The sequence below is a fragment of the Heliconius melpomene genome, chromosome 3, assembly GCF_056956725.1.
Source record: "Heliconius melpomene rosina isolate 202511_hmr_F chromosome 3, ASM5695672v1, whole genome shotgun sequence".
In the NCBI taxonomy this organism is placed as follows: domain Eukaryota; kingdom Metazoa; phylum Arthropoda; class Insecta; order Lepidoptera; family Nymphalidae; genus Heliconius; species Heliconius melpomene.
In genome coordinates, this window is record NC_140391.1 from 1353620 (window position 1) to 1380175 (window position 26556).

At 33.4% G+C, this 26556-nt stretch overlaps 1 protein-coding gene across 1 annotated transcript in view; it reads right to left on the bottom strand.

The window, feature by feature from the left end:
* Positions 1-26556, bottom strand: part of LOC146539795 (uncharacterized) — a 57876-nt gene that overhangs the window by 18312 nt on the left and 13008 nt on the right. The window contains exons 2-4 of the mRNA XM_085207536.1: positions 10846-11054; positions 9718-9853; positions 5417-5625 (exon numbers count right to left, since the gene is read on the bottom strand). Coding sequence (XP_085063662.1) covers positions 5417-5625; positions 9718-9853; positions 10846-11054 — 554 coding nt within the window. The remainder of the gene's footprint in view (positions 1-5416; positions 5626-9717; positions 9854-10845; positions 11055-26556) is intronic.

A 26556-nucleotide genomic window follows, 5' to 3' on the forward strand; every position in this document is an offset into this window, starting at 1 on the left:
TAATTTATGTCCTGAGAAAGCCTGTCATCATGTGGACTTCAAGGGCTTCACGTAAAAATATAAAAATATAATAAATGGATTAACATCCTTCATTATTATTTATTCCTAGCGGACGCGCGCAGCTTCGCTTGCCTATTTAAGGGTGAATTCTAATAACCCATGAAACATGTGTTCAATTAAATATTTTTAAGTCTAAATTTCAAATTTTATAATAATCGGTGGCGTTTTAAATATTTTTCCATACAAACTTTCAATCCCTTATTTGCACCCTTAGAGGGAGAATTCTAGAAATCGATGAAACATGTGTTCAATTTTTAAAAAAACTTTCAACTTTTAAAAATCTAAATTTCAAATTTTATGAAAATCGGTGCCGATTTAATTTTTTTTCCATACAAATTTTCAACCCCTGTTTCACCCCTTTAGGGTTAAAATTTTTCAAAATCCCTTCTTAGTGGATGTCCAGATTACGAAAGTAAACATTTGTCCAAATTTAACGTTTCTACCATCACCGGTTACGGCTGTGCGTGCGTCTTACCTCAGTCAGTGAGGACAAGTCCTTTTATATATATAGATAATTTAAACATTTTAGTACTTATTATACTATGAGTATTTGCATAGTCGATTAACGTATTTGATATTAAATTATTATTACAATATTTAAGTACTAAGTCCTATATAAGATCCTATAAGGGTTCTATTTTATTGCTTTCAAGGTACAGAATCCTAAAACAGAAAAAAAAATACACTAAAAAATTTATATAAATAAAAGCTTTTAAAAAATAATTATATTGATAGAAATATTTTTTTTTTTTTTTTTTTTTTTTTTTTCTGTGCTGAATTTACAATCAGTTCTTTACTTTTAGCAAATGTGTTGTATGCTGTTGGCTTTTAAAGGCGTGACTCCAATAAGCCATCTACCTTATAGTATTATCTTTTTTTTTTTTTTACTTGTTTTTTTTTTTTTTGTTAAAGTATATCACTTCTTTTTAATCTTTTAGCATAACTTCGCGTTATAAGGGCAGATGCAAGGTCATTAGGATGCCTTCCCAATCGGTCTCGATATTTACTGTTGTGTTTTATTATTTCATACGCGACAGTATCCATCTTGAGGTTTTCATGGATTTCCTTGTTGGTAACAAACCACGGTACATGGCTGATTGTTCGCAGTATGAAGTTTTGTACCCTCTGAATTATCGTGATATTGGATTTACAAGCACTTCCCCAGAGTTGTATCCCATAGAGCCAAATAGGCTTCAGTACAACATTGTATATAAGAAGCTTATTGTCCAGGCTCAGTTTGCTGTTACGCCCTAGTATCCAATGGAGGTTTTTATATCGGATATTAAGTTCACACCTCTTTGTTTCAACGTGATTCCTCCATGTCAGGCGACGATCGAGATGAAGACCCAAATACCTGACGCTGTCGTGATGCGAGAGTGTAGTATTTTCCAATTTTACTGGTGGACAGTTTCCTTTTTTTAGGGCGAAAGTGACCTGGACAGATTTGCTAGCACTTGCTTTTATCTTCCAGTTATTCAGCCATGTTGAGATTTTATCCAGGCTTCCCTGTAGAATCTTTGATGCAATAACTGGATCTTTGTGACTGACTAGTACTGCAGTATCGTCAGCAAATGTCGCCGTTGTGACTCCTTCAGCCTGCGGAAGGTCTGAGGTATACAGTATGTATAGTAGCGGTCCCAAAACTGACCCCTGGGGTACACCAGCTTTTATTTGGAAAAAGGATGATTTTGCATCCGCTTCTTTCACTTGGAACATCCTGTCTTCAAGGTAAGATTTCAATATGGTATAGTACTGATGTGGCAAGTTACTCTTCAGTTTAAGCAGAAGACCCCTATGCCAAACCTTGTCAAAGGCTTGTTGAATATCGAGGAACACAGAGGAACAGTATTGTTTTTCCTCGAGGCTTTTACGGATTTTGTCATATACTCTGTGCACTTGTTCGATGGTGGAGTGCTTTAGTCTGAAGCCAAATTGGTGGTCGGGTATTACATTTTCATTGTTTAGAATGGGCAGTATTCTATGCATCAGTAACTTTTCCAGAACCTTAGAGAGTATGGGGAGCAGACTTATAGGAATATATATAAAATTTAATAATAATATACTATCTGTAAGGTCAGTCGTGGCACAGGGGCACAAAGTGTGACTGTAAAACCTGACTAGTTGTGAGTTCGATTCCCACTCGAGGAAATGAAATATTTATTTAAACTTATATTTCCATTTTTTCGTTCTGGTGTCGAGGCAAGGCGCGATGTAGACTTCCGCCACTCAACACGCAATGCCAACAGAATCCGATGGAAAGTGGAGTTACTGAGTGTTTTAACACTAGGTTCTCTCTGTCTACTCTTCTTAGTGCGGAATACAGCGTGAAGCTGATTTGATTCTTATTTTGATATCTTGTCAGCCTACCAGCTATCTTAACAGAAGTAATTATAAAGTAATTATTAACAGTAAAAATTTAAGTAATTGTTAATAAAAAAAATAAGAAAAAAAAGAGAAAATTAAACATTATTTAAATAAAATAATAAAAAGTAAATAAATCCGCTTTACGGTGTATCCCACACATAGCGGGGTAGACAGAGGGAACTTAGTGTTAAGACACTCAGTAACTCCACTTTCCATTGAATTCTGGAGGCATTGCGTATTGAGTTATTCCAATCTATACTAATATAATAAAGCGGAAGAGTTTGTTTGTTTGTTTGTTTGAACGCTAAGATCTCCGGATCTACTGGTCCGATTTACTATGTTGTATGAAAGCTGCATTCTTCAGAAGTGCTATAGGCTATATAATATTACATTACACATATGTACTAATAAATTAAAATACTTTCTAATTTGACATGCAATTTTTTCTTCCATGTTAATAACAACCGTCGTCGCTATGCGACCGCGTTCGTTACCCCGTCATTTTGATATCCATCCTTATGAAAATAAATATAATAGTCACTTTTAGCATTTCATCTAAATTGAAATTATATTTCTATACAAATTATATTCTTATATTTCAAGCAGGCGTAGCCGCGTCCGGGTCCGCTAGTAAAATTATAAAATTAGAAAATAATAATAATAAATATATCAGATTTCTAAACGCAGCATGCATTAATTACTTTCAAATCTGACAACTGTCATTTAATCAACAAAATAAAAACTATAGTCGAGATTCATAGATAAATATAATCTATTTTCATATATAATTAAATATCGTCTTAAGAGTAATAAAACATAATATTATTGACCATAATAAAAAAGTAAATACCTAATTATATTAGATATATTTTATTGTACGAAGGCGCTCATATTTTAATGGTTTTTTTGGCCTGGGTTTCATGATTTTACTGGTTTTAGGAACACTTGTGAAAACGGCACAGAACGAAGTCGACCTTGGGATCATATCAATTCAGATTGGTACCGTCAGCACTTAATAAACTTATTGTTTATATTTTTTCCAAGACATATTGAACAATGAGTCGTTCAATAGAATTACTTGTGGTTGAAACAAGAACTTACACCGAATTGTTCCAATGTCTCCCGATGGGAGCTGTCTCTTCCATGCTATTGCATATTCTTTGTTTGAGCGTATTGATATACAACAAACTAATAAATTGCGATATAGTAGACTACGTATGTCGTAACTGGAATGATTTAAGTATCTACACTAGCGCTCGAAACGGGAATCCTTACTCTTCTAAAGAAGACATGCTTTGCTTAACTACGTACGGAGCTACTTCCGAAATAAAGGCTGCAGTAGATTTGTACAATATTAAGATAGAAGTGTATTATCACAATGGTGTCCTACTTGGTTTATTCGGCGAAGAGAAATGTCCTATGAAGCGCTTACTCTAAACTATCTTTTAAAAAGAGCAACTCTTGAGTTTCTTGCCGTAGTAGCTTCCTATAGGAAAAGTACTTGTAATGGGCAAATTGAATAAAGAATATTTTGATTTTGATTACATTATGAATCTTCCTACTTATAATTTCTATACAAAAAGTAATGATATCCCATCAAAAACATAAATGTAAAATGAAAGCCAAGTTTTGTAATAAAACGTATGCTTTCAGCGATAAAAGAAGTGAGATGTAAATGTATGCCAAGTTCAATGGTCAGTCCTGAAATTAATTTTAACAATATAAAATATTTTATAACAACTGAAAATGTCCATTCTTCTTACAACTTGGAGACTTTATTTATGTGTAATATCTGACTTGGCCAGTTTTCAAATTAATTTACATCGATATAAATAAATGTATTCAAATTCTATTCTATTCAGATTCTATTGTAAATTTATATGAAAACTGGCCAAGTCAGATATTACACATAAATAAAGTCTCCAAGTTGTAAGAAGAATGGACATTTTCAGTTGTTATAAAATATTTTATATTGTTAAAATTAATTTCAGGACTGACCATTGAACTTGGCATACATTTACATCTCACTTCTTTTATCGCTGAAAGCATACGTTTTATTACAAAACTTGGCTTTCATTTTACATTTATGTTTTTGATGGGATCTTATATCTTACACCACCAAGAGGTAACTAAGAATTTAATTATTACAAAAGGGAACCGTAAGTAAATGCTGTTTACAATAACGCGAATGACAAATGGCCACCTGCATCTGTTTTGGACAGGGCCAATTTGGTTTCTGTATAAACAAATTATGGTATTTCGTAATAATATTATTTATTATACAAGAGCAGCTGTTTAAATTATTTCTTTTCCATTTTTTTGCTTTTACTAGTTGTTTATCTTTTCAGCTACCGTATTTACAACCAGACACTGTGCCGTTATACTACGACTGCCTCAAGGATGTAAGCAGAAACTTTAAAAAGTGCATTCTTTCACTAAGAACCACTAAAACTACCAAATAAATCTTGTACCTAGATCACCATACATTCTACTAAAACTTTAGTTTTTTTCCTCCAAACGTACAAAGCTATTTAAGAACTTGACGCACGTAAGAACCCTTGAACCCTTTTAGAGTATTCAGTGATACAAACTTGACATCTTTCAGAAACGTGTAAGACAAATTGTACGTAACCTAAATGCTGACTCCCTTGAGGTGGCTTAGCGTTTACGCTCTAAGACTTCTTGCTATGCCTTTATGAAAAATCTTGAGGGACCAATGAAAATTGGTGTTGGTCTTTAGAAAGTATTTTAGTTTTGTATTAGTGTTAGAAGTGATTGTGATAGTTCTTGTTTCGATTTATTTGGGGGGAACGTTTTATATTTTTTTTTTAGTTTTTAGTTGTTGTAGCCTGGAGACCTATTGGTAAGACACTTCGTCCTCATTAAGACACTTCTTTTCTCCACATTTCGTTGAAGTAGTTGCACTGCGTGTTGAGTGGCGGATCTCAACACCGCGACAAGAATAACAATAAATGCAATACATAAAACTTACATCGACATTGATCCCGGCGAAGGGGAATATCTTCGTAGCAGGAGTCTCAGTAGGAGAATATCTGTAGAACTCGTGGCGTCCTCTATACCACTTGACTGAGTAGAGTGGTGCGTCGGTCAGCTCGTATAGGCAAGCTAAGGTCACATCTGAACCCCGTTGGACCACCGGCGGCGATATCCTTAGCTCGATCGCTCGAAGTCCACCGATACCTGATAACAGATATTAAAAAATCAAATTCATTCCTCACTTTCCGCCAAATTCTGGAGGTATTGCGTGTGGAGGAGCTCAACGCCGCGGTTTGCCTCGACACCAGAGCGAAGGAATGAAAATATCGTATGTTCGAACCCACAACCAAGTCGCTCTTACAGTCAATTTTTGTGCCTCTGCGCCACGACTGGTTCTCAAGCTTGAAAGTTATTAGTCGTATTTAAAATTAAAATATACATTTTGAGTACTGTTTACAGAGATAAAACAATTTAATCTGGTAAGAACATCTTTTAGAGCTTAACTAAAAGTATCACCGTTGAACATTATTCAAGTAAGAAGTTATTTGGGGCAAGATCCTTTGTTAACCCCCACTTTTTGTTTATAATGTATTGCGAAGACTGAGTGCTTTACTAACTTTGAATAGTTTAATATGTTTAAACAAGAAACTTATATTATTTAAATATTTCTTATATGAGAAATAAATGATAAATATAATACGAATAAATGTTAATTTTCTAAAAGATTATATCCGATGAGATTTTGAAGTTTAATAACATTTGAATAATATAATTGTAATCAGATACTATATACTATATCTTAATCCCTGAGTGATACCAGTTTTTGGACACAAGCATGTGACTGTAAAGTTGTTAGTTAGTTCGCTTCCCATCCGATGAAATGAATATTCTCATTTCTTCGCTCTGGTAACGAATACGGAAAGAATTCGGTGGAAAAATAGGAAACGGAAGTGTTTTGATGGAAACAGTGGTTTAACACTGGGTTCACAGGTATCCTTTGCTTACTGCTATGCAGGATACATCTGGATTAGACTAGTAAAGATACGACTTGTATTAAAAGGGGTACAGATTCAAATACTACCTGGAACTCCACTTGTATTCGTTGCTTAAGATTTTTAAATTAATTTATGTTTACTTCACGTTTATACCATAATCTTATAGATTAATTAGAAAATAATCTAAAATTAATACACATATGGTCGTATTAATTCCAGGTTAAGTCCTTAAGCAGGGGATTATATACGTATGTTGTTTTCACATAGGTATCTAATTTTTATAGACTGAGCAAACAATTACTATTATAAATTATAATAAATCTGTCCGATTGGGTATATAATCTTAAAATTGCTACGGAACCCTCAGTAGGCGAGTCTGCCTCGCATATTTTTTAGTTTTCATGACAGTGTAACATCAAAAACAATGCTTGTGGTAAGTGCCATAATACAATATAACTAACATAATTGAGTTTTAAAGTGCTTTTGTTTTTCACATTTGAAACTAAAATTGCCATTAACGAAATAAATATTAAATGCGAAACAATAACATCTACTCGTATAGTATTTCAAAATGAATATTTTTCACTTCAACTATTTCAGAACGATTAAACATTATTTTACAGGAATTAATTCTGAGAACTAACTAAGCAGGTACTGATAATCTCACGAAAGAATAATATTAAGCTACACTTACAAAAAAGATGAAGAAACAGTATTTCTATGAAGTATATTTTAAGACAATATTTCTATCGTAAAAATGGTTTAAGATCTTTGTATACCCTATCCTACTTATATTATTATTATTATAAATATAAAAGCTTGTGTGTAAGCTTTATCATTCACTAAATTGTCGTAGTGAAGTCGCGTGTGTTTAAAAGACATGTACATGACAAACTGTTTAGAAAATTATATGAAATGTCACGCAATTTAAATGGATTCGACGGGCCTGTTGCCTGCCTACAGTCAAGGTTTTCTTCTTGCTGCTCCTCAAAGTCATCATCCTCCTGTTGAATAATCATCCCTCATCTGGGACACTGTATACTCATAGTGACGACTCAGTATTACACCTTTCTATATGCAATTTCTATATATACATCTCTGTACTTAAAGAGTGATGCATCATATTTTTCTCTGCCATCCTCTAACTCTTGAGTAAAAGATACATTTAGTTAGCAGCTCTCTAGATGTAAGTGATGTGTGACCACACCAACGGAGCTGTCGGCACATTAAATACGTTTCAACGCCACCAAAATTGGCTTGTTGTGGAACTTCGGTATTGCGAACACGGTCGTACTATCTGGTATTCATATTTTTGCGTGGAATTTAAGATGAAAATATAGGCAAAGCCAATACAGTCGAAATTTTAGTATTTAGGTTTATGCCGTGTGAGCAGAAGACCTAGGGATACAAACTTCCAAATACCGATAGGTTGTTTACTTTACACAAACAAACATACAATTCAAACTGCTACTCTTATTTTTGAAATCAGGTCAAAATGTATCAAAATCTTTAAAATTTTTCAATACATCCCTGTATAATTTCGAGCGATAATCTTATCTGAATCAAACGATCGTAAAAATGTCATTACAGAGTGCGATAAAGGCCAAAATCACGTGTCCCGACCGTTAGAGCCTTTATCTGGCTGAAACTGAGCACTTACTAGCAAACTTATTGGCGTCGCACGCAAAACAAACCCATAAATATTGGTACACAACTTTCAATACTATATGTTCTATATTATACAAGGATTTTTGCATGACTTTACTTGAGTTTTTGCATTTTATTGTTTAGTTTTGATTGATTAGCTATTATTTCTTCTTTGTTTTAGATAAAAATAATGTTCCTTTTTTACCTTCTCATTCACTTTCGTTTTATTAATAAGGCTCTCCGTACTATTCAGATATTTCATGTACAACTCGAACCAACGCTTGGTCGCAAGGAAGAAGGAAATGAAAATAACTTATTCCCTCGAGTAGATATCGAATCTACAACCATTGCATTTTTCATCTGAATTTAAGAAAACACGAGGTAAATGGCAAAATCAATGATGTGCATCTCCTAAAATTGAAAAGAATACTATTTCAATTTTACCTATTTTAATAAAATCATTTCTCTACTTCTAGTAAAGCAAAATAAGATATTTGAAACTGCGGTCTCGTCTCATTCAAAGAGAGTGAGGTATCATGTTCCCTTTGTAAGTGTTCCGTTGAGTACTGAAGAACAACAATAAAGATTATACATACATATCATAGAGAGAGTTGGGTAAGTTGTCTTTGTAGCGGAAAAACGTCTGACTTTTAACTTTTAATTTTTTTTGTAGCTTCACGCTGTGTCCCTCACGCACATAGAAGAAGGGAATCTAGTGTTAAAACACTCCGTTCCAACTAAGACTCGTTGCTAGCTGCCTAGTTGCTAGTTTTCTAAGTAAAAATATCGATAAATATATTCTAATCTTCTACTTAATGCGTATAGTTTGAACTATAACCATATATAAATATGTATATGGTTATATAAGACGACTACTTTATTCCAATAACGATAAACAACAGAGACGCTAGATGTCTAGACTGTATTTACTTGGAATACTAACTGAAATAATATTTTTGTTTAGATCTGAAGTTTTTGTCAATAAATTAGACTTACTAAAATTTTGTTGCAATTTTTTTTAAAAATTGCAACAAAATATTATATTAAAAATTATATTAAATTTTATATTATATTAAAAAAATGTGACCAATTTAAAAAAATATATGAATCCAGCGACGTCCATCATTGCAATTTTAACGAAGTACAATAAAACTACAGTCATTAAAGTAGCGATTAACATACGTATATACAAAAGTTTATTTACAATAATATCGATATTAACTCGTTTTAAAATATTATTATGAAAATTACTGATAGCAGAGCAAAATTTTATAACCACAACAAGTTACAGTAATGTACGGCAATTTTAAATGTGATCGTCGCAAATTGTAGCGTAGTTTAAATGGCCGACATTATTATAAAATATATATATTTATATACAAATTTTGTATTATTTAAGCGAATATCCTGTTTGAAGGTAAAATAAAATATTCTTTATGTTTATAGGGTTCCGTACATCAAAATAAATAAACAGTACTCATTTAGAATCACCCAATTTCCATGCTTCCATTATTACCTATTAGACTAAACCTAGAACCCTGGACTGCAATCCCTTGGAGAACAAACAAATAGTCAACGTAAAAGTCTCCAAATATACGAAAAGTGGAGAATTCACTCACTAAATTCTCTTTTGCTTGAAATAAGGAAAACTTACCAACAACATCGAGTCTACTGGTGGCGGTGTAGTGTGGGAACGTATGTGCGTTTTGTATCACTTCGCAGCTGTAGTTGCCGCTTAACGCCGGCGTCACTCGTATCAGAACTACGTGAGTTTCATTTGAGTTTAACCTCTGAAAGAAAATTTATGTTTTAAAAAATGTTTTTATATAAATGAAATAAGAATTATCTTGCAAATTATCTTTTTTTGCATCTTATAGCAGAGAACCTAGTGTTAAAACACTTCCATTTCCCTACTTTCCAGCGAATTGTGGAGGTTACGTGTTAATTAACGAAACTCAACGCCGCGCTCATTACCAGGAAAGGTAAATGTTAAATATTAAATTTCTTCAAGTAGGAATCGAACCCACCTGTCACGTTTACAGTCGGACGCTATAAAATAAGAAATTGCCATATAAAATTGAACACACAAGTGACAAAAAAGGTGTCAGTATAAGAACAACAGAAATAAAAGAACATTTTAGTATTGTAAATAGTAAATTTTAAAGAGAATTCTTTGAAACGTTGGTAATGGGATTATGTTTTGCACTTTTATTCCGTATAATTCCTTCAAACGTCTCTAGAATAAAACAAAAGGCGTGTTTCAATAAACGCGCATTTTTTGGCTCTGAATGGCGATTCGCGGATAAAGAGATTAAATGTTCTATATAATGTAATACGAATATACAGCTTAGTTTTGTTTCGTCGTATACACGACACTATGGTTGTAGATTCGATACTCACTTGAGGGAATGTTTTATATTTAAAAATATTATGCTTTACTGGGTTTCATTTGATTAAACTTAGTATCGATTTCCAATACTTATTATGGCAAGCTTATAAGAATTGGAATGTCTTTACACTAAATTATCTCTGCGTTCACTCTTCACTATGATCCCCACGCGAGGAAATGAAATATTAATTTAAATTTATATTTTAATTTCATCGCTCTAGTGTCGAGGCTAAACTCGGCGTTGTGTTCCGCCACTTAACATGCAATACTTCCAGAATATGGAAAATGGGAAACGAAGTGTTCTGACAATAGATTCCCTCTGCCTACCCTGTTATGTGCGGGATACAGCTTGAAACTGGTTTTAAGATCTAGAAGGATAAAAATAACACTTACATCAACTTTAATCCCATTTACAGGCATAACTCGTGTGGTGGGTGATTCTAATGGTGAATACCTATAGAACTCCTGGGTGCCCCGGTACCATTTCACAGAGTAAATTTCACTTGGATGTATTTGATACATGCACGCCATTGTCACGTTTCTACCCTTCTGTACAACTCTTGGTATTATGTTCAGCTCTGTCGTTCTTAGACCTCCAGCTTCTGTAAAAGAATTTAAAAATGTTTTATAAATAAAATGGTTTTTTTTCTTCAGATGAGATATGTAGAGAATAATAAAAATAAAATATTTAATTTAAATAATTAACTTCATGTTATGGAAACTTTATTTTATACTAGAATTCAAAATTAAATAACACTATTTTGAATTCGAATCTGTTTCTACCTATTTCATCCTAAACCTATATATACCGTCTTCTTACAAACTTGGCACGGCTGAAAAAAGCAAAGTTCTCAGTTAAAGGCTGTTCACTTGGCGTGATCTTTCTTAGTTTGAGCCGACGCTACGTTGTTCTTTAAAGAAGATAAGAAAACATTCTGCTTCGACTGTCGAACTTCAATCTATTGGAATGATGCCAATAGAACTTACAGCTGAAGAAGATTGATGAATATTGTATTTTTTTTATAATTAAAGTCAATTTACTATAATTATAGTCTAGCAGAGAACACCTAGTGTTAAGACACTTCGTTTTCCATTTTCTTCTCAATTTACAAATCAAGATAATTAATACATTTATTTGTCTTTGCTGAGTATGGAAATGAATATCACTTAAAAATAATCATATTTACCCTCCACGGGATTGAACTTACAACCTTGATATTTGAAATTAGATACTATGCTCTGTTGCCATGATAGGATAAAATTATTATAGTACATTAACATTTTCTTATATTTGTATATTCCAAATCGTTAACTTGCTACCACAGTCACGTTTTAGTACAGTAAGAATATAAATGAAATTAATTCATTAGCAAATAAACATCGTCTCGTCTTAATTTTGTTCCTTTAATTAACTAAGCTATATATCTGTGCTTTTGTTCGTAATTTAATACAGAATAATATAGTTTAATAATATATAGTTATCTAAATATTTGGATTTAACCCATGAAATTACTGTCATGTGGGATGTCGGTACTTGAGTGACTGTATTGAATATGAATGGTGAAGAGGTTCCTCCTTCCTACTCCGGAGTCCCCGCCATCTATGGCTTGGAACCTCGTTCCGCCGTCGGAAGTGTATGTTAATTTTTTTTTTATTATTTACATTTTATAATGTAAAATTTTCCTATTTGATAATAACAGTATGAACGATCTTCCATAGTTAGTTTTTCTAATAATCTGTCATAGGTCCTTCTACTAGCCTTGTACAGACTTGCCTTGCCTTGCCAGACTTGGCCGTCGTGGCACATGGGCATAAGCGTGACACTGGTAAACGCGATGATTGTGGATACAATTCCCACTCGAGGAAATATACTAATGAGTTCATGGGGCAGAGGCTAATAGAAAAGCAATGGCTGTGGATTCGATCCTGACTTCAAGCATTCAATACTGTTAGATATATTGAACTCATCTCATCAAATTTTCGATTACGTAAGAGTCGTTGTTCATCATATAAGCGATGTACCGTACATCGAATAAATATTTCCGTATATATTTTCATTATTATTTCGCGCTTTTGTGAAAAAAACGTTAAGTTTCGCCACTCTGCAATCAATGTCTTTATCACTATACTGTCTCTGCCGATCGTATCTACTATGCGGGAAAGTGAAGAAGAATGAAGAAGAAATAAAATATCTAGAAATAATTTTAACTTTAACTAAAGTGACATTTTCTCGCTGCAAGAGACATTTATTTAGTTTCCGGACTGTTTTTGCACATTCATTTCTAAACGTCAGTGGGAGCGTTCGATGCTCGTTCAATTTGAAGGGCTGTGAAGTCAGGGAATATGTAGAAAATATTTAATCTGTAAAACGATTTTCTTTTCACGTATGGTCGGTACTTTTGATCTTACTTATACTTTTGCTTCACGCTGTATCCCGCACATAGTACGGTAGGCAGAGGGAACCTAGTGTCAAGAAACTCAGTTCCCTACTTTCCCGAATGGAAATTGAACATGCATGAACTGCACCATGATGGTTTTTAATATATTTATAAGTAATTCTTTCGTTAGACGGACAGTGCAACCTGAGAACCTATCGCTAAGGCTCCGTTTCTCGCTTTCCGTCGAAATCTCGAGGCATTTTCTGTTGAGTGGCGTATCTCAACGCCGCGCTTTGCCACATTACCACAGCGATGTAATGAAACAATTGAATATTTCAAGAAGAAATGATAATAATCTTTAATTTGAACAGGAATCGAACCCACAACCTGTCGCGTACACCTCTGCCCCTGCGCATTTCTGACCACATTACGTCTGACAAAATTATTTTTAATTAATGTAACTTAAAATATCTAATTTGTAGTAAATAAAAGAGACAATGGTAGAAGCATTAATAAATATAATTTTGCGAAACAAAAAACTGGGCGATGCAGAACCGGAGAATTAATTAAAAGTTTCGTAGTTAGAAAGAACGCACATTAAAAAAAGATTTACTCGAAAACTTATATAAACAACAATTATTATTGTGAGCTTGCTTTTTTGAACGTTCGTATAAATTTTATACATAAGGCCTGTCCTGGCGCAGGAGAAGAAGCGTGTGATTGTAAATATGCAAGAGGTTTTGTGTTCGATTCCCACTTAAAGAAATGAAATATTAAACACTTTCATTCCCTGGATATTAACAATTAGGTAACGACGCAAAGCGCGGTGTTAAAATCATCTAAGCCTTCAGAATTAAAAATGAAGATATAAGAAAATTCTGATCGTTGCTTAGCGGAAGTTAGCAAGTTAATACTATATTTTTTTAGCTCTACGCTATATAAAGCACATCTTAACACTATGTCTCTGGGTTTCCGCAGCGAGAGACCCCTGATGGAACCTGTTTCCATTAAATCACTTCAGTCACCCACTTTCCGCCGAAATTTTGAAAACATTGATTTGCCGATTTGTCTTGCAACATTTAATTTCCTCGAATGCAAATCGAATCCGAAACCACTTACGTTTACAGACATTTACTGGTACACCGGCATCAAGTATAGTACAAGTATAGATATATGGATATGCACCTACTATATATAGAAGGTACTATTCCAAACAGAATGTAATATATCAATGGCATCATGTAACCTAACGCAGGCACGTTCACGTCCCTATAGTCAAAGGCAGCTTTTGATCGCGCAACCGTGTACTATTCCATAGCAGACGGTATTTACGAAATACAATATACCTACCTACCTTGAAATACTGGAAACATGTTGAGAGATTTGTAATTTGATTCTGAATGTGTAGATTTTTTAAAATATAAAGCATACGGAAGGGTAGGCAGAGAAAACTTAGTGTTAGGACACTCCGTTCCCCTCTTACCGATGATTTTTTTTCGAGACATTGGGTGTTGAGTGGCGGAATTCAACGCTTCGTCTCGTCACCGGAGCGAGAAGATGAAAAGTTTATATCGACTGTGCCACTATTAATGTATTTCTTATCTTCTCTCAAAATGATTAAATTTAAATTACTTTAATTTACCATAGCTGCAGTGAGAGTTACCTCCCGCAATTAGAATATATCATACACAACTTAATTATTTCCATTCCCTTTGAAACCAGTCGTGGTGCAGGAACACAAGCGTCCGACAGTAAAAGCGACATATTGTGAGTTCGATTCCCTTTCGAGATAATGAAATATTTAATATTTTCATTTCTTCGCTCTGATAACGAGGCAAGGCTCGGCGTTCGGAAGGAAAGGCGAAAAGTGAAGAATGGTGGTGTCTTAATGGGAATGAAGTGTCAAAACACTAGGTTTTCTCTGACTATCTTTGTGATACCTATGTACTATGGCAGCGTGAAGCTAAAAAAGTAAATTATAATAATTTACACAGATTTCAGTCTAGGGATTTCTAAAAGCAACAAAATTCTCTTTACTTATAGTCTTTGAATATTTCACGCGATATAATACTTTCAAACTACAAACTCCCGAGTCTTATGAACAGCTGGTATTGACAGTTCCTGCAGAAATATAGTTAAGAGGCAACTTCGAACAAGGAGGTGCGGAGCGTTATTTTTTGAAGTAAAAGTTATATTTTTTTTATATTTAACTTAGCGTTAGGCGTCTGTCTCGCTCTGATAAAGAGGTGTTCCATTTTCTTAAATGAGAATCGAACCCCCAACCTGTCGCATCTATAGTCGTATGCTTGCGCTTCTGCGCCATGACTGTCTTTTGAGAAAGGCATAAAATAAAAAAAAATGTTCAGTAGAATTATAAGTCAATTATTTTTGGAGGGATAAGTATAAAAAAAAATAAGGTTTTCATCGTCTGAAATTACATTTTATAGGCTTTTCACAATAATAATTCATTTATGGTGAATGAATAAGGTAACGTAGAAGTCAATAAATGAATTTTAAAGTAGATTTAAGTATTCATACCGTGTTCGTGCTACCGTTAATTTCATGGAATACAATTTATCTTCAAGCAACAGTGGCTTTTATCGAAGTAGATAGAATTAACGTTGAGTTGAGACACTACGGGTCCACTTTCTACTTGTTTATACGTTATGAGCTTAATGACGAAACCTAATGTTATGGTTGTTAGATCGAAAAAACAAAAGGAAAATCAGATTGGAATTAAATAATAAATATTTTATTTTCTCTAATTGTAATCGAATCCACAACCCATCGCATTTACAATCACACGCTTATGCCCCTGCGCCATGATTGGCCCCAAGGTAATTATTATAGATTTAATATAAATTTTACATTAATAACTACATATTTAGTACAATTATGTAGAATTTAGGTATTATTATAGTTACTAGCTCTAAATAATATGTATAGGTACAGCATTATTGATAGCTCAGCTAATTAAACGTCAACAGGCGTTGTTCCGTCACTGCCAACCTCAGATGTAGATTGCATCGGCTGTATTGACTTAGGTCTTAGATCAGATATGCTTGGGTGAAACAATAATATTCTAAACATATTGATTTATTTATTTTATATTTAAATCAATTTAATTTTCGTCTTCTTGTAGACAAAATGTTATGGAGTTCTGCCACTCGAGATATTTTCAAGAATTGAGGAAAATTGGGAATGGAGTATCTTAAGGCTACGTTTTCGCTACTGGTCGCCTGGGTTATGGAAGAACTCTTGGCTTTCTTAGCTTCGGCCTTTAACGTTCAAAGAGGAGCACTACGGTTTTAGTGGGTAGTGTCGACGGACTACATCTATCGGTCCATTAGTCCCACTTGGTCTGCGTACCCCTAAAAGGGTCGGCCCACGTTATAGAAACAGGTTCCCGGTGAACCACCTATCCTGAAATAGCAAACCTCTGTTATAAACTTACCGTAGTCAATATACGTGTAGTAACTGTTGAATATTTAGTTCAAAATTATCACACAATTTATAATGTGGCTAGTCAACTACAATTTAATTAAGCGATTATGGTTTCAGTAATTTGTGATATAATCTTGGTAGTAATCTGTGTACTTATATATTAAACGTAAAGAGTTTGTTTGGTTGAACGCACGAATCTCAGAAACTATTACATTGGTCTCAATTCGTATAACTTTTGTAAAATATTTATATCTTTAGTCTTTCTACATTACAACTCTCTTTATTATTTAAGTTATAAATATGTATAAAATATATACTATATTTATACCATATTTTCTTCTAAAGAGAACCAAAGAGCTCATACCATTTCAACTGACTGACTGACTCACTACTATTCTGAGACCACTTAACATTGTTTTCAGTATTTGTTTGTTTGCTCGCGATTATGTGAGACGAGCCACCTTTGGTCGAGCGAACTAACGTGTTTATTTTTACTTGTACTAACATTGTTCTTAAATGGAACTTTTGAGGGTATATTGAAAAAACAATGATTTTAAGTACTATTTTAGTTGTTTTTACTTTATAGTTAATTTGTCTCTTGCATTTTGTTAGATATAAAAGTATATGGTACTTGAACTGGCGAAAGCTCTCTGGATATCATGCTTTCCATCACTTAGTTTTAACAAAAGTTTTACTCAAAAGAAAAAAACGGAACCCTTAGGATAACTTTGTGTGTCCGTCTGTCAATACCTGTGTGACCCAGGGTTTACATATCTATGGCCTTTGGAGCACAAAACGTGCTTGCGTTTTGTATGAAAATCACTGAGTAATCAAAAGCTATAGGGTATTTCCAAACACCCTAGTTATGAAATTTTTCAAAAATAAGAATTTACGATATAAATACAGAACAAAATCAGAAAATGGAAATTTATATTACAGAAAAAACTATAACAAGCCAGTTGTAAAATTTTATATTTATAGTTATATTTCACATAGTTATATTTCCTGTTAACCTAAAAACCTGAAATTGATAAGGAATCTTCAATCTCCACAGAGCTCTCACTGTCACGACTCGCACTTTACCGATTTTTTCTTCATCAATCTTTCACATAAGTTCTATATGTGAAGGAAGAGATACTTTATCTACCAGGGAAATAAAAATATATTTATGTACATTTTTATTTATATAGCACATGATAATGGGGAACGCTACATCACTTGTATGGACAAAAGCAAATTTTACTTAATCGAAAATTTGATGAGATGACTTCAACAGCTTAAATTGCTCTGTGAAAATCCTTTGTGTTCTCAACGTTATACTAAATGACCTGAGTATTGAAAATTATACTTGAAACTTAATTTTAAATGCATTGAGCTTTAAGCCTTTTATAATTATAAACACTATTTTTTAGCTTCACGTTTAGCTAGTATTGAGATTTTATTAAGTCCATTCCCCACTTTCCGTCAAATTTGGGAGGCAATTTGTTGTGTGGCACGCTTGTGCCCATTCACGGAGTTCCACTACTAAACTCACAATGCATTCCAAATCTGACGAAAACTGGAGAACTTACTGTCTTACGTGTCTTAATGGAATGGGAACAGTGTCTCTCATCTATCATAAGTAACTTTTAGTTATTTTAACTACCCGTAGAGGCGAAGCTGCAAAGAAGAACTAGTATGTAGTTTTATACGAACATTTAGTAAGCTTTGATTAACGCAATACCAACAAGCATCATTTAAAGCAATTGTTTGCGGTCCATTTGTACTGGATAGTGAGTTCGAAATAAATCGATCGCACTAACGCGACCGCTGTGATTGAGTCAGTGTACTTTAGTTTTGTTGCGGACGTGTTTAGTCAAATGTGGAGTTGATGTAAATGATAATAGTGGTAAAATGTATAGGCTTTTGTATGCTAAATGGCCAAATAAATAAGCGCGGCTTTAAGTTCCGCCTGTCAGCAAGCATTGCTTCAAAAAATCAGTGGGAAGTGGGGAAAGGAGAGTTTTCACACTAGGTTACCTTACTATGTGCGAACTACATCCTAAAGCTGAAAGAAATAATAATATAATACAGGATGAGATTTACTTAGACATTTCACCAGTCTGCGAGACATACCGTGTATAGTAGCAGAACTTAACGCCGCAATGTTATAATTTAAAAAATATAAACATCTTTGTAGTATTACTGTAGTGTGGAATACTTTCGAAAACAGAGTTATGTTTCTGAAAATATCCAAACCACAAATCAAATGAAATCTTTTTAGCTTCTAAAAGCATTTCAAAAATGCACCCACACAGGAAACTACTTCTAAGCCGTTTAAGCTACAAGCTTTTGCTTAGTTAATGTAAGATAAGCAATTTGGAGAATAAAATGGGTAAGTAAACTAACTATATTTCTCTAAAAATAGTTTAATTTTGCCGTCTTGCCGCAGCAGTAGCATGTTTGATTTTAAGCTCGACTTGTGTTTTTTTTTTTTTATGGAAAAAGAACAAGGCGACCCGAACGAGCGTTCGGGTCATCTGATGATGATCACCGCCGCCCACAACCCCAATGTGTTTTCGATTCCTGCTTGGGGAAAACAATTATTTTGATTTCTTCGCCTTATTAACGATGCAAAGTGCGGCGTTAAGCTTCGCAACTCGACTAACAATGTCTCTAAAATTAAACGAAAAAGAGGTGTACAGTGAAACTGTAGAAGCTGTCTATTTTTTTTAACAATTTAATCTACTCCTTTCAATCTCATATACTTTGTAGTTTTTATTAATCCAAAACTCAATCGAAGCCTCTCTGATAACAACAGTAAAAATAACTGTTGTTATAAAATCCTTAATTTAATTTACAAGAATCTAAATCAAATATAACGAAAAAAATGTTTAAAGCTATTGTTTAAATAATATATCAACAGTAATGAAATTTCCGCTAACGCTCATAAAATGGACGTGCAATGTTTTTAAAATTCATCCATATATCACTGTGCTGGTTGGGAACGCGGTAATAACCCACGTAGGTATTTCTCTGCCTCGTTCTCCCATTCATCCAGATTCGTATGAAAAAGTGACCTGAGTAGTCTTTATATGTATGTTATTTTTGTTATTCAATTTTGTTCTTTGTTTATGGTATTGCAATGTGTTTATGTATATAATCTGAGGGTATAGGGAGCGTCTGTGTATAAACGACGTGGTTTTGGGTTCGATTTTTATTCGGCTGAATAATTATACTTATTTTCATATCCTCACTCAGTTTTGTTGGAATTTATAATAATCATCAAAGTTTTTCTTGGCTTAGTTTGCTAATAATTTGTGGAAAATTTCGATATTTCAACCATAAAAAACTGAAATGTATTATTTGAAGGTCCTTGCATGAAGGTCCTTAAGGGAGGTTTATGCCTATGCCAGCGGTCATCAAGGGACTGATGTGAGGATGACGACCTACTCTATATAGAATTAGTTACAGAAAATGCGTAAAAAAGTTTTTCCTCCAAAAAGATCACAATTTCCAAGTTTTTTTATTTTACATAAAAAGACCTCCAGATGATTGCTACGTTGAAACTCGTATTCTAAATAAAATTTATTCATAACGACTTTATAAGAAGTTTTGGATCAATTAAACTTTTTAAATAAAAGTCGGACATACGCGCTGTCGTGACGTTGGCGGAGTTGCTGTAAAACAGTAATTATTACGATTTTTAAAAAAAAAAGCATAAATTAGAATTAAAAAAATACTAGTTTTACATAAAATATTATATTTGTACAAAGGTACGGTGAAGGCGCAGCGGCACGACTGAGAGTTATAGTTGAGAGAAATAGTTGTTTTTATAGATAACGGATAGCACGTCAAGCTCGCACTTAGCCGGTTTTATTTTAATTTGAAACAAAAAAAATATGATATTACTCTTTTTACTGCATAACAAAAAACGCTGAAAAAACACTGCCTAGACATTCCACTCTCCACTTACCGCCCGAATTCGAAATATTGCATGTCGAGTGGTAGAACTTGAAAAGTTTTGCCAAAGCTTGGATATTGAATTCAGACATTAATCGAATCAATCGGACGCTGACCTACGATCACCTAGTAAAATAACACTCACTAAAATACAAAGTGTGCAACCACTTAATTCTCTCCATCATCCCACATAACCTTAATATTCATATATGTATCTACATATAATGCAGTAAACTGCATCATATAAAATCGATACATACGGCTTTGTGACTGGAGATTCAATATGGGAACAGCCTGTATTTTAACGGGGCCTTTATAACCTATTGTTTGCGAGTTGGCACTTAACTGGTGATATAAAATATTTGTTACTGCTAACTATAAATGTGAGACAGACATACATTTAATATGATGGAAATTTTATATTGAAATGTCATATATGCTATACCTATAGGAAGAGGCCAGTCGTGGCCAAGGGACACGTGTGTGATTGAAAACGCGACTGATTGTGTATTCGATCCCCACTCGAATTAAATAATTAAATTTTCATTTCTTAGTTCTAGTGTCGTCGCAAAGCTTGGCGTTGAATTTCACCGCGTGAGAATTTCACCGAAAATGGGACCGGAACCTTGCCACTAGATTCCCTCTGCCTATCCTGCGATGTGCTCCCGTACACAGCGTGAAGCTGATATACTTATAAGGGGATTTTTTACGTAAGTAAAAGATAAAAGAGCTATGTGATCTCTACATCTTTAAGACAATACCTCCAAGATTCTACGGAAAATGGGGAACGGAATTGTATCAATGGTAACGGAGTATCTTACTTATACACAAGGTTCCCAGGTTCCCTCTGAAGCTAAAAATCAGCTAACAAAATATCTATACCTAAGCTTTCCGGTCCTTACATTAAGATACTCGTGGATTACAGTATTCCTTGGAATTAATCCCAAATCACTTGGCAACGAACGAAAATGATGAGATTACATACAGCGTTCAGATTATATTTACCTTTCCTGGGCTATAAGCAGAATGCGGTTCAATAATTTGAGTTTATCTTCTTAAAATAATTGAAGTCACTCGTGGCACAATCGCGTGTAAACGCGTCAGGTTGTGGGTTTGATTCCCACTCGAGGATATTAAATATTAAATATTTTCATTTGCTTGCTCTGGCAACAAGGCAAAGCGTGGCGTTAATCTAGTGAACGAGTCTCTTTAGTTTCCCACTTTGCCGATTTATAGCCTTTGTGGAAATAAATTATTTTCATTTTCATGCTCTGCAAAAACCAAACTTAGTGTTTATTTCCACCACTTAACAAGTAATGTCTCAAAATTCTTACGGGAAAACGGCACAGAAATGTCTTAACTTTAGATTCTATCCCGCATACTGCAAGAAAAAAAACAGAAACTGATAATCAAACTGACTACTATAACGTATAATCAGACACTTCTAAATTGTGCTTCAGTGGAGCCAAGAGAATTATAGGTGCGAATAAATCGAGCTTAGGGGTGTGATTTTCTGTAAGTGCATATGAGATCTTGGTTTAACGTTCCAAGTACTTTGATCTCAGGATAAAGGAGTATGTAACTCTTTACGTTATTTCATTTTATATTCTACAGCTATTGGTAAACATTTTTATAATATGTCCGTAGATAATATAGAAATATTTTAATTTAATAAATAAATAATAATTGTAGTCTTCTAAAATAATAATAAAATAAAAAATAATTTTATTTTTAGTCTCACGCAAGGTCTTTTGAAAGTCGCAGACATTGCGGAACCCAACGCCGCGGCTTGTTTTATTACACTCACAAAATAAAATATTATTTTTTATTATAATAACGACCGTCTAATAGTGTATGCCGCGAAAGCAGGATAGGCTTAGGGAGCTAAGTGAAAAGACACTCCTATCAAAAAGTAATGTATCTAAATTTTGCCTGAAAGTGAACGGGAATCTAACCTACAACCGTCGCGCTTACAGTAAGATGCTGTGCCACTGCGACATCATCGTTAATAATAAAAAAAAACATAACGATAGCATTGTTTTTCATTGTTTTTTACACCTTTTTAACCTCAAGATGTAACATACTCGTTAGTTGTATATACTAGGTATATACAATTTTGTTCTACTTTTCCATCAGTTATTTCATATCGATGTAATTTGTATTGTATTGTAGCAATTCAATAAGTTGATTCTTATAACTGTTGAACTACTTTTATTAATAAAACAACTTATTGCAATTGCTATAATATAATATGTGCATAATACTCGTATAATAATAAATACAAAATTTATAATGTTCCCATAATATCAATGATTATTAATTATTAATAATATTCTTATTTATACAAAGCAATGAAATAATATTCTATTGGTTTCTAAGCATATGGTATATAGGCCTCATAAAGACCTCATTTATACATGGAAACCCACCATTAGAACCATCGACATCGACACTGGTAACTCTCTGCCTAAAAGTAAATATATAAATAGGCTGTCATGGCGCAGTGCGCGGCTGTTATGGTTTCAATTTCCACTTGGGGGAAAAATTTATTACCAATTTCTTGTTCTGGCATCCAGGTACGCGTCGATGAGCGTGGCGCGGCCGCGGCGAATGGGGAACAGAAGCATCTTAGTGGCTAGGGAGCATGTTAACACTAGGTTCCCAGGTTCCCTTTACTCACCCGGCTATGCAATAAAAATTAAAGACTTATTCCACATAAAAATGGTATTTTATAAATATAAAAAATATACTGTCGACAAAAATCTCATTATAGAACAAATATTTTATTTGATTTAGCATTTTTAGATATATTCTATAGGCGGCCTGTTTGCTCTTAACGATTATGTTTGATGTGTGTAACGCAAATATCATTTGTATATTTGAGCGCGAGCTCTAAGTACAGGTGTACACAATTTGCAGGTGATTTCTTCAATATTTGTACTGAAGATCAAGAAATTTTATCAAATAAAAAAGCAATAAGTTATTTTATATTTAGAAATATATTATAATAATTTAGAGGCCATCGTGGCCCAGGGGCACAAGGGTGTGAGCGCGATGGTTGTGGGTTCACTCCGAAGGATGAATTATTTTCATTTCTACGCTCTGATAATAAGAGAAATCGTGGCGTTAAGTTCCCAACATCATGATTAAATAATTACGTATAAAATAAACTGAAAATATTAAAATCAATTCGATTTTTATATAAGAAAGTAAAGTAATATCACCACTAAACACTAGAAATATTACATGTTTTCTAAAGTAGATCAGGTGAAATATTTATATTTTCTTTTCTATAGAAATAAAGAAATTTAATCTCAAGTCTACGGCTATCTCGTGCAGGTGTTAGTAACAACTTCTACAATAATATTATACGTTATTATAGCGAGACGACTGTATTATACAATAGTTGTCAATTCAATTTCAGTAAAAAAATTTTTAACTTACAACTATTTTTCTTTTTACGTTTTTAAAGTATTATTCTATAATTAGGAATGGAAAATATTTTTTGGAAAATCCGGCGATTAGTGGGCAAGGAAAATGTTTTAATGGAATAGAGACCACTAGGTTCCCAAGTTCCCTCTGCCATACTATGTGAGCTTGAAGTTGCGGAAGAATATATTTATTCATAAATTGTACGCTAGACTAAAGTTTTTATACATTTATGTATGTATTTATATACGTTATGTTTACGAAAGTAATTTTAATGCAATTTCTCCCACGCTATGAATGAGATATGACTCTCGCACAAAGAGAACTTTGTCTCCATTTTTCGTGTCTAAAGTTAAAATATCAAAAATTCCTTTCCAACTGAGCGTACCTCATAAAAATTACACCCTCTATTTCAACTTTCTTATACTATAATATATATGCTTATATTTCAGCTGAAACGCTCATTGTAAACTGTAGTATTTTTCTTGGAGATATAATTTGATTTTTTTAAAGTTTTATTAGAAAACGTATATTTCGGATTCGAAGTCACGACTTTAGGACACCGTTTAAAGTATCAGTAGTCACGTCACGTCATCGTCTTGGACGGTCTCAAGGAGGTGCGAAGGCGAAGCTTTTAAAATTTTAAGGTTTTCTAAGAAAACAATATTGTTCTATCTTTGGTGTTAGGTTAGGCCAGTCTTAATGCAGGGGCGCAAAAAATATATTGTCATTAAAGATATTTTTCGCCCTGGGATTCTTTCTAAAAATTATTTAGCATATTAATTAAAAGTATTAAATTAGTTTGAAATATATAAAAAACCCTCATAAAAATACAAATCTCATCTTATCTAGACTTCTATACTAATATTATAAAGCTTAAGAAATTGTTTGTTTGAAAGCGCTAATCTCAATATTAGCGCGAAAAAGATATACGAATATATAGGAAGCCAATATAAAAATATTACAATCACTTTAAGTATTTAAATGAAACATGCGAACTAAAAAGTAGGTAAAAAATTGTATTATTATATGAAATTTTATTTTCCATTTAAATTCCTTAATCAAATATTAATTTATCCAAGAAACGAATTCAATATTCCGCATCAACCGACAACAGCTTTACAGTTAGCATACAGTTCCAAGAATTACCAAATTAAATAGTTGTTCCCGTGTTTATATTCCAGAAAAGTTAGATACAGTTAAATATAAATTGTATGCTAGCGCTTATCAAAACTACTAGCTAATACTGCTAGGGTAAAGTTATTTAGAAATTTTCTCATACTCTACAACCAAGCTTAGTAGCTTTAAACTTCGTCCGTATATAGCAGGGATGGCAGAGAAAATATTGTGCCAAAGCACTCCGTTCTTTCTCTCCATTCTATAAGACGTAACTTTATTCTCTGCTCTAGTAAATTTATCTTATCTTATGACAATTCAAAAGTGTTGCAAAATCACGAAAGTGGATTTGTATAAGTAATGTTTTAAATTTTATTTGAAATTTTCGAGTTCTATACAGACAGACGTACGTTAGATAGAATCAAATACAAGTTATAAGGTAACACTTATCGAAAACAATTTATAAATTACATTTTCATTTAATTTACTCTGGCTTAAGCTCTGTGGCTAGTTGTGGTCGCTTGCCTTGGCAAGGCAAATATGCCGAAAAATGAGCAGAAAGCGGAGAACAGGATGTCATAACTTACCCGCCAAATACAAAACCTAATACCGTGATTTACCTTCTATATAACACTACTTCATTAGTCAACACTAACTTATCCTACCCAAAATCGAAGTCACGACCACAGCAACTCCAGACGCTACCGAAGACCAGATCCACTAACTCAATATATGTTCTTGTGTTTACGTTCCACAAGTTAAGTCAAGTTGTGCACTGGCGCTCATCAAAAACCGCTACTCCCAAGTTCTAGGAAAATACTCTGGAACTGAAACGAGACATGCTAATGTCATATTAATCTAATCGATTTTCTAGAGTTAGTAAGTTCTTGTTAGTTCGTGTGTGTGGTCGTTAGGACTCTGTGTAAGAAGATTTGAATTGAATGGTACTGGGTTCGATTTCTAGTCTTTGAAATATTTATATTTTTAATGTTTTAATTTTTTTTTAGTTTCAGTTTTCTTCTTGGTTCTAAATATTATATGTATTTGAAGATTCGTCTCCCATACTTAGAATTTATTCCCTCCATATCCTCAAATAATGGATACGAAACATTAGGACGGAGTGACAAGTGGTGTAATGAATGTTTTGTCTACTACAATCGAAAATGAATATATAATAATTTAAATATAATAATTCCCCTGAATGAAATCAAACCCACGATCATCGCAGTTACAGTCAAACGTTATATCACAATAACAACGTAATTGAACACAAATAGATAAATGAGAATCTAAATAAGAATTTACTAACTATTAGTAGTTGAAGCAACCTGTCTACAATCTTAGAAACAAAGTTGAAATTGCAAAGGCAATTTGTTATGATTTGAACTGAAGACGGTAGTTCTAAACTAGAAACTTGAGAGGAACTGAAAATGACGACAGCTATTTATTGAGTGAATGTTCTAACTACTGCACCTCCTTTGATGTTTAATTCTGTTTCTGATATGCTTTAGCGTTTAATAGTTTTTAATTATACGATTTATTTGAAAATAAAGGTTTTACGATATTGGATGGATAGATGTTTCACAGGGAATTAAGGAACCTAGTGTTAAGACACACCATTTCCCATTAGCATCACTGTTCCCCTTCTATCTACCGAATTCTTGAGGCATGGTGTGTTGAGTAACGGAATTCAATGCTATAATAATGTTTAATTTATTTTCATTTCCCCGTGCTGGTAGATTCAATAATACGGCGTAAACTGGTGAATGGAATGTATTAACACTAAGTTGAGGAA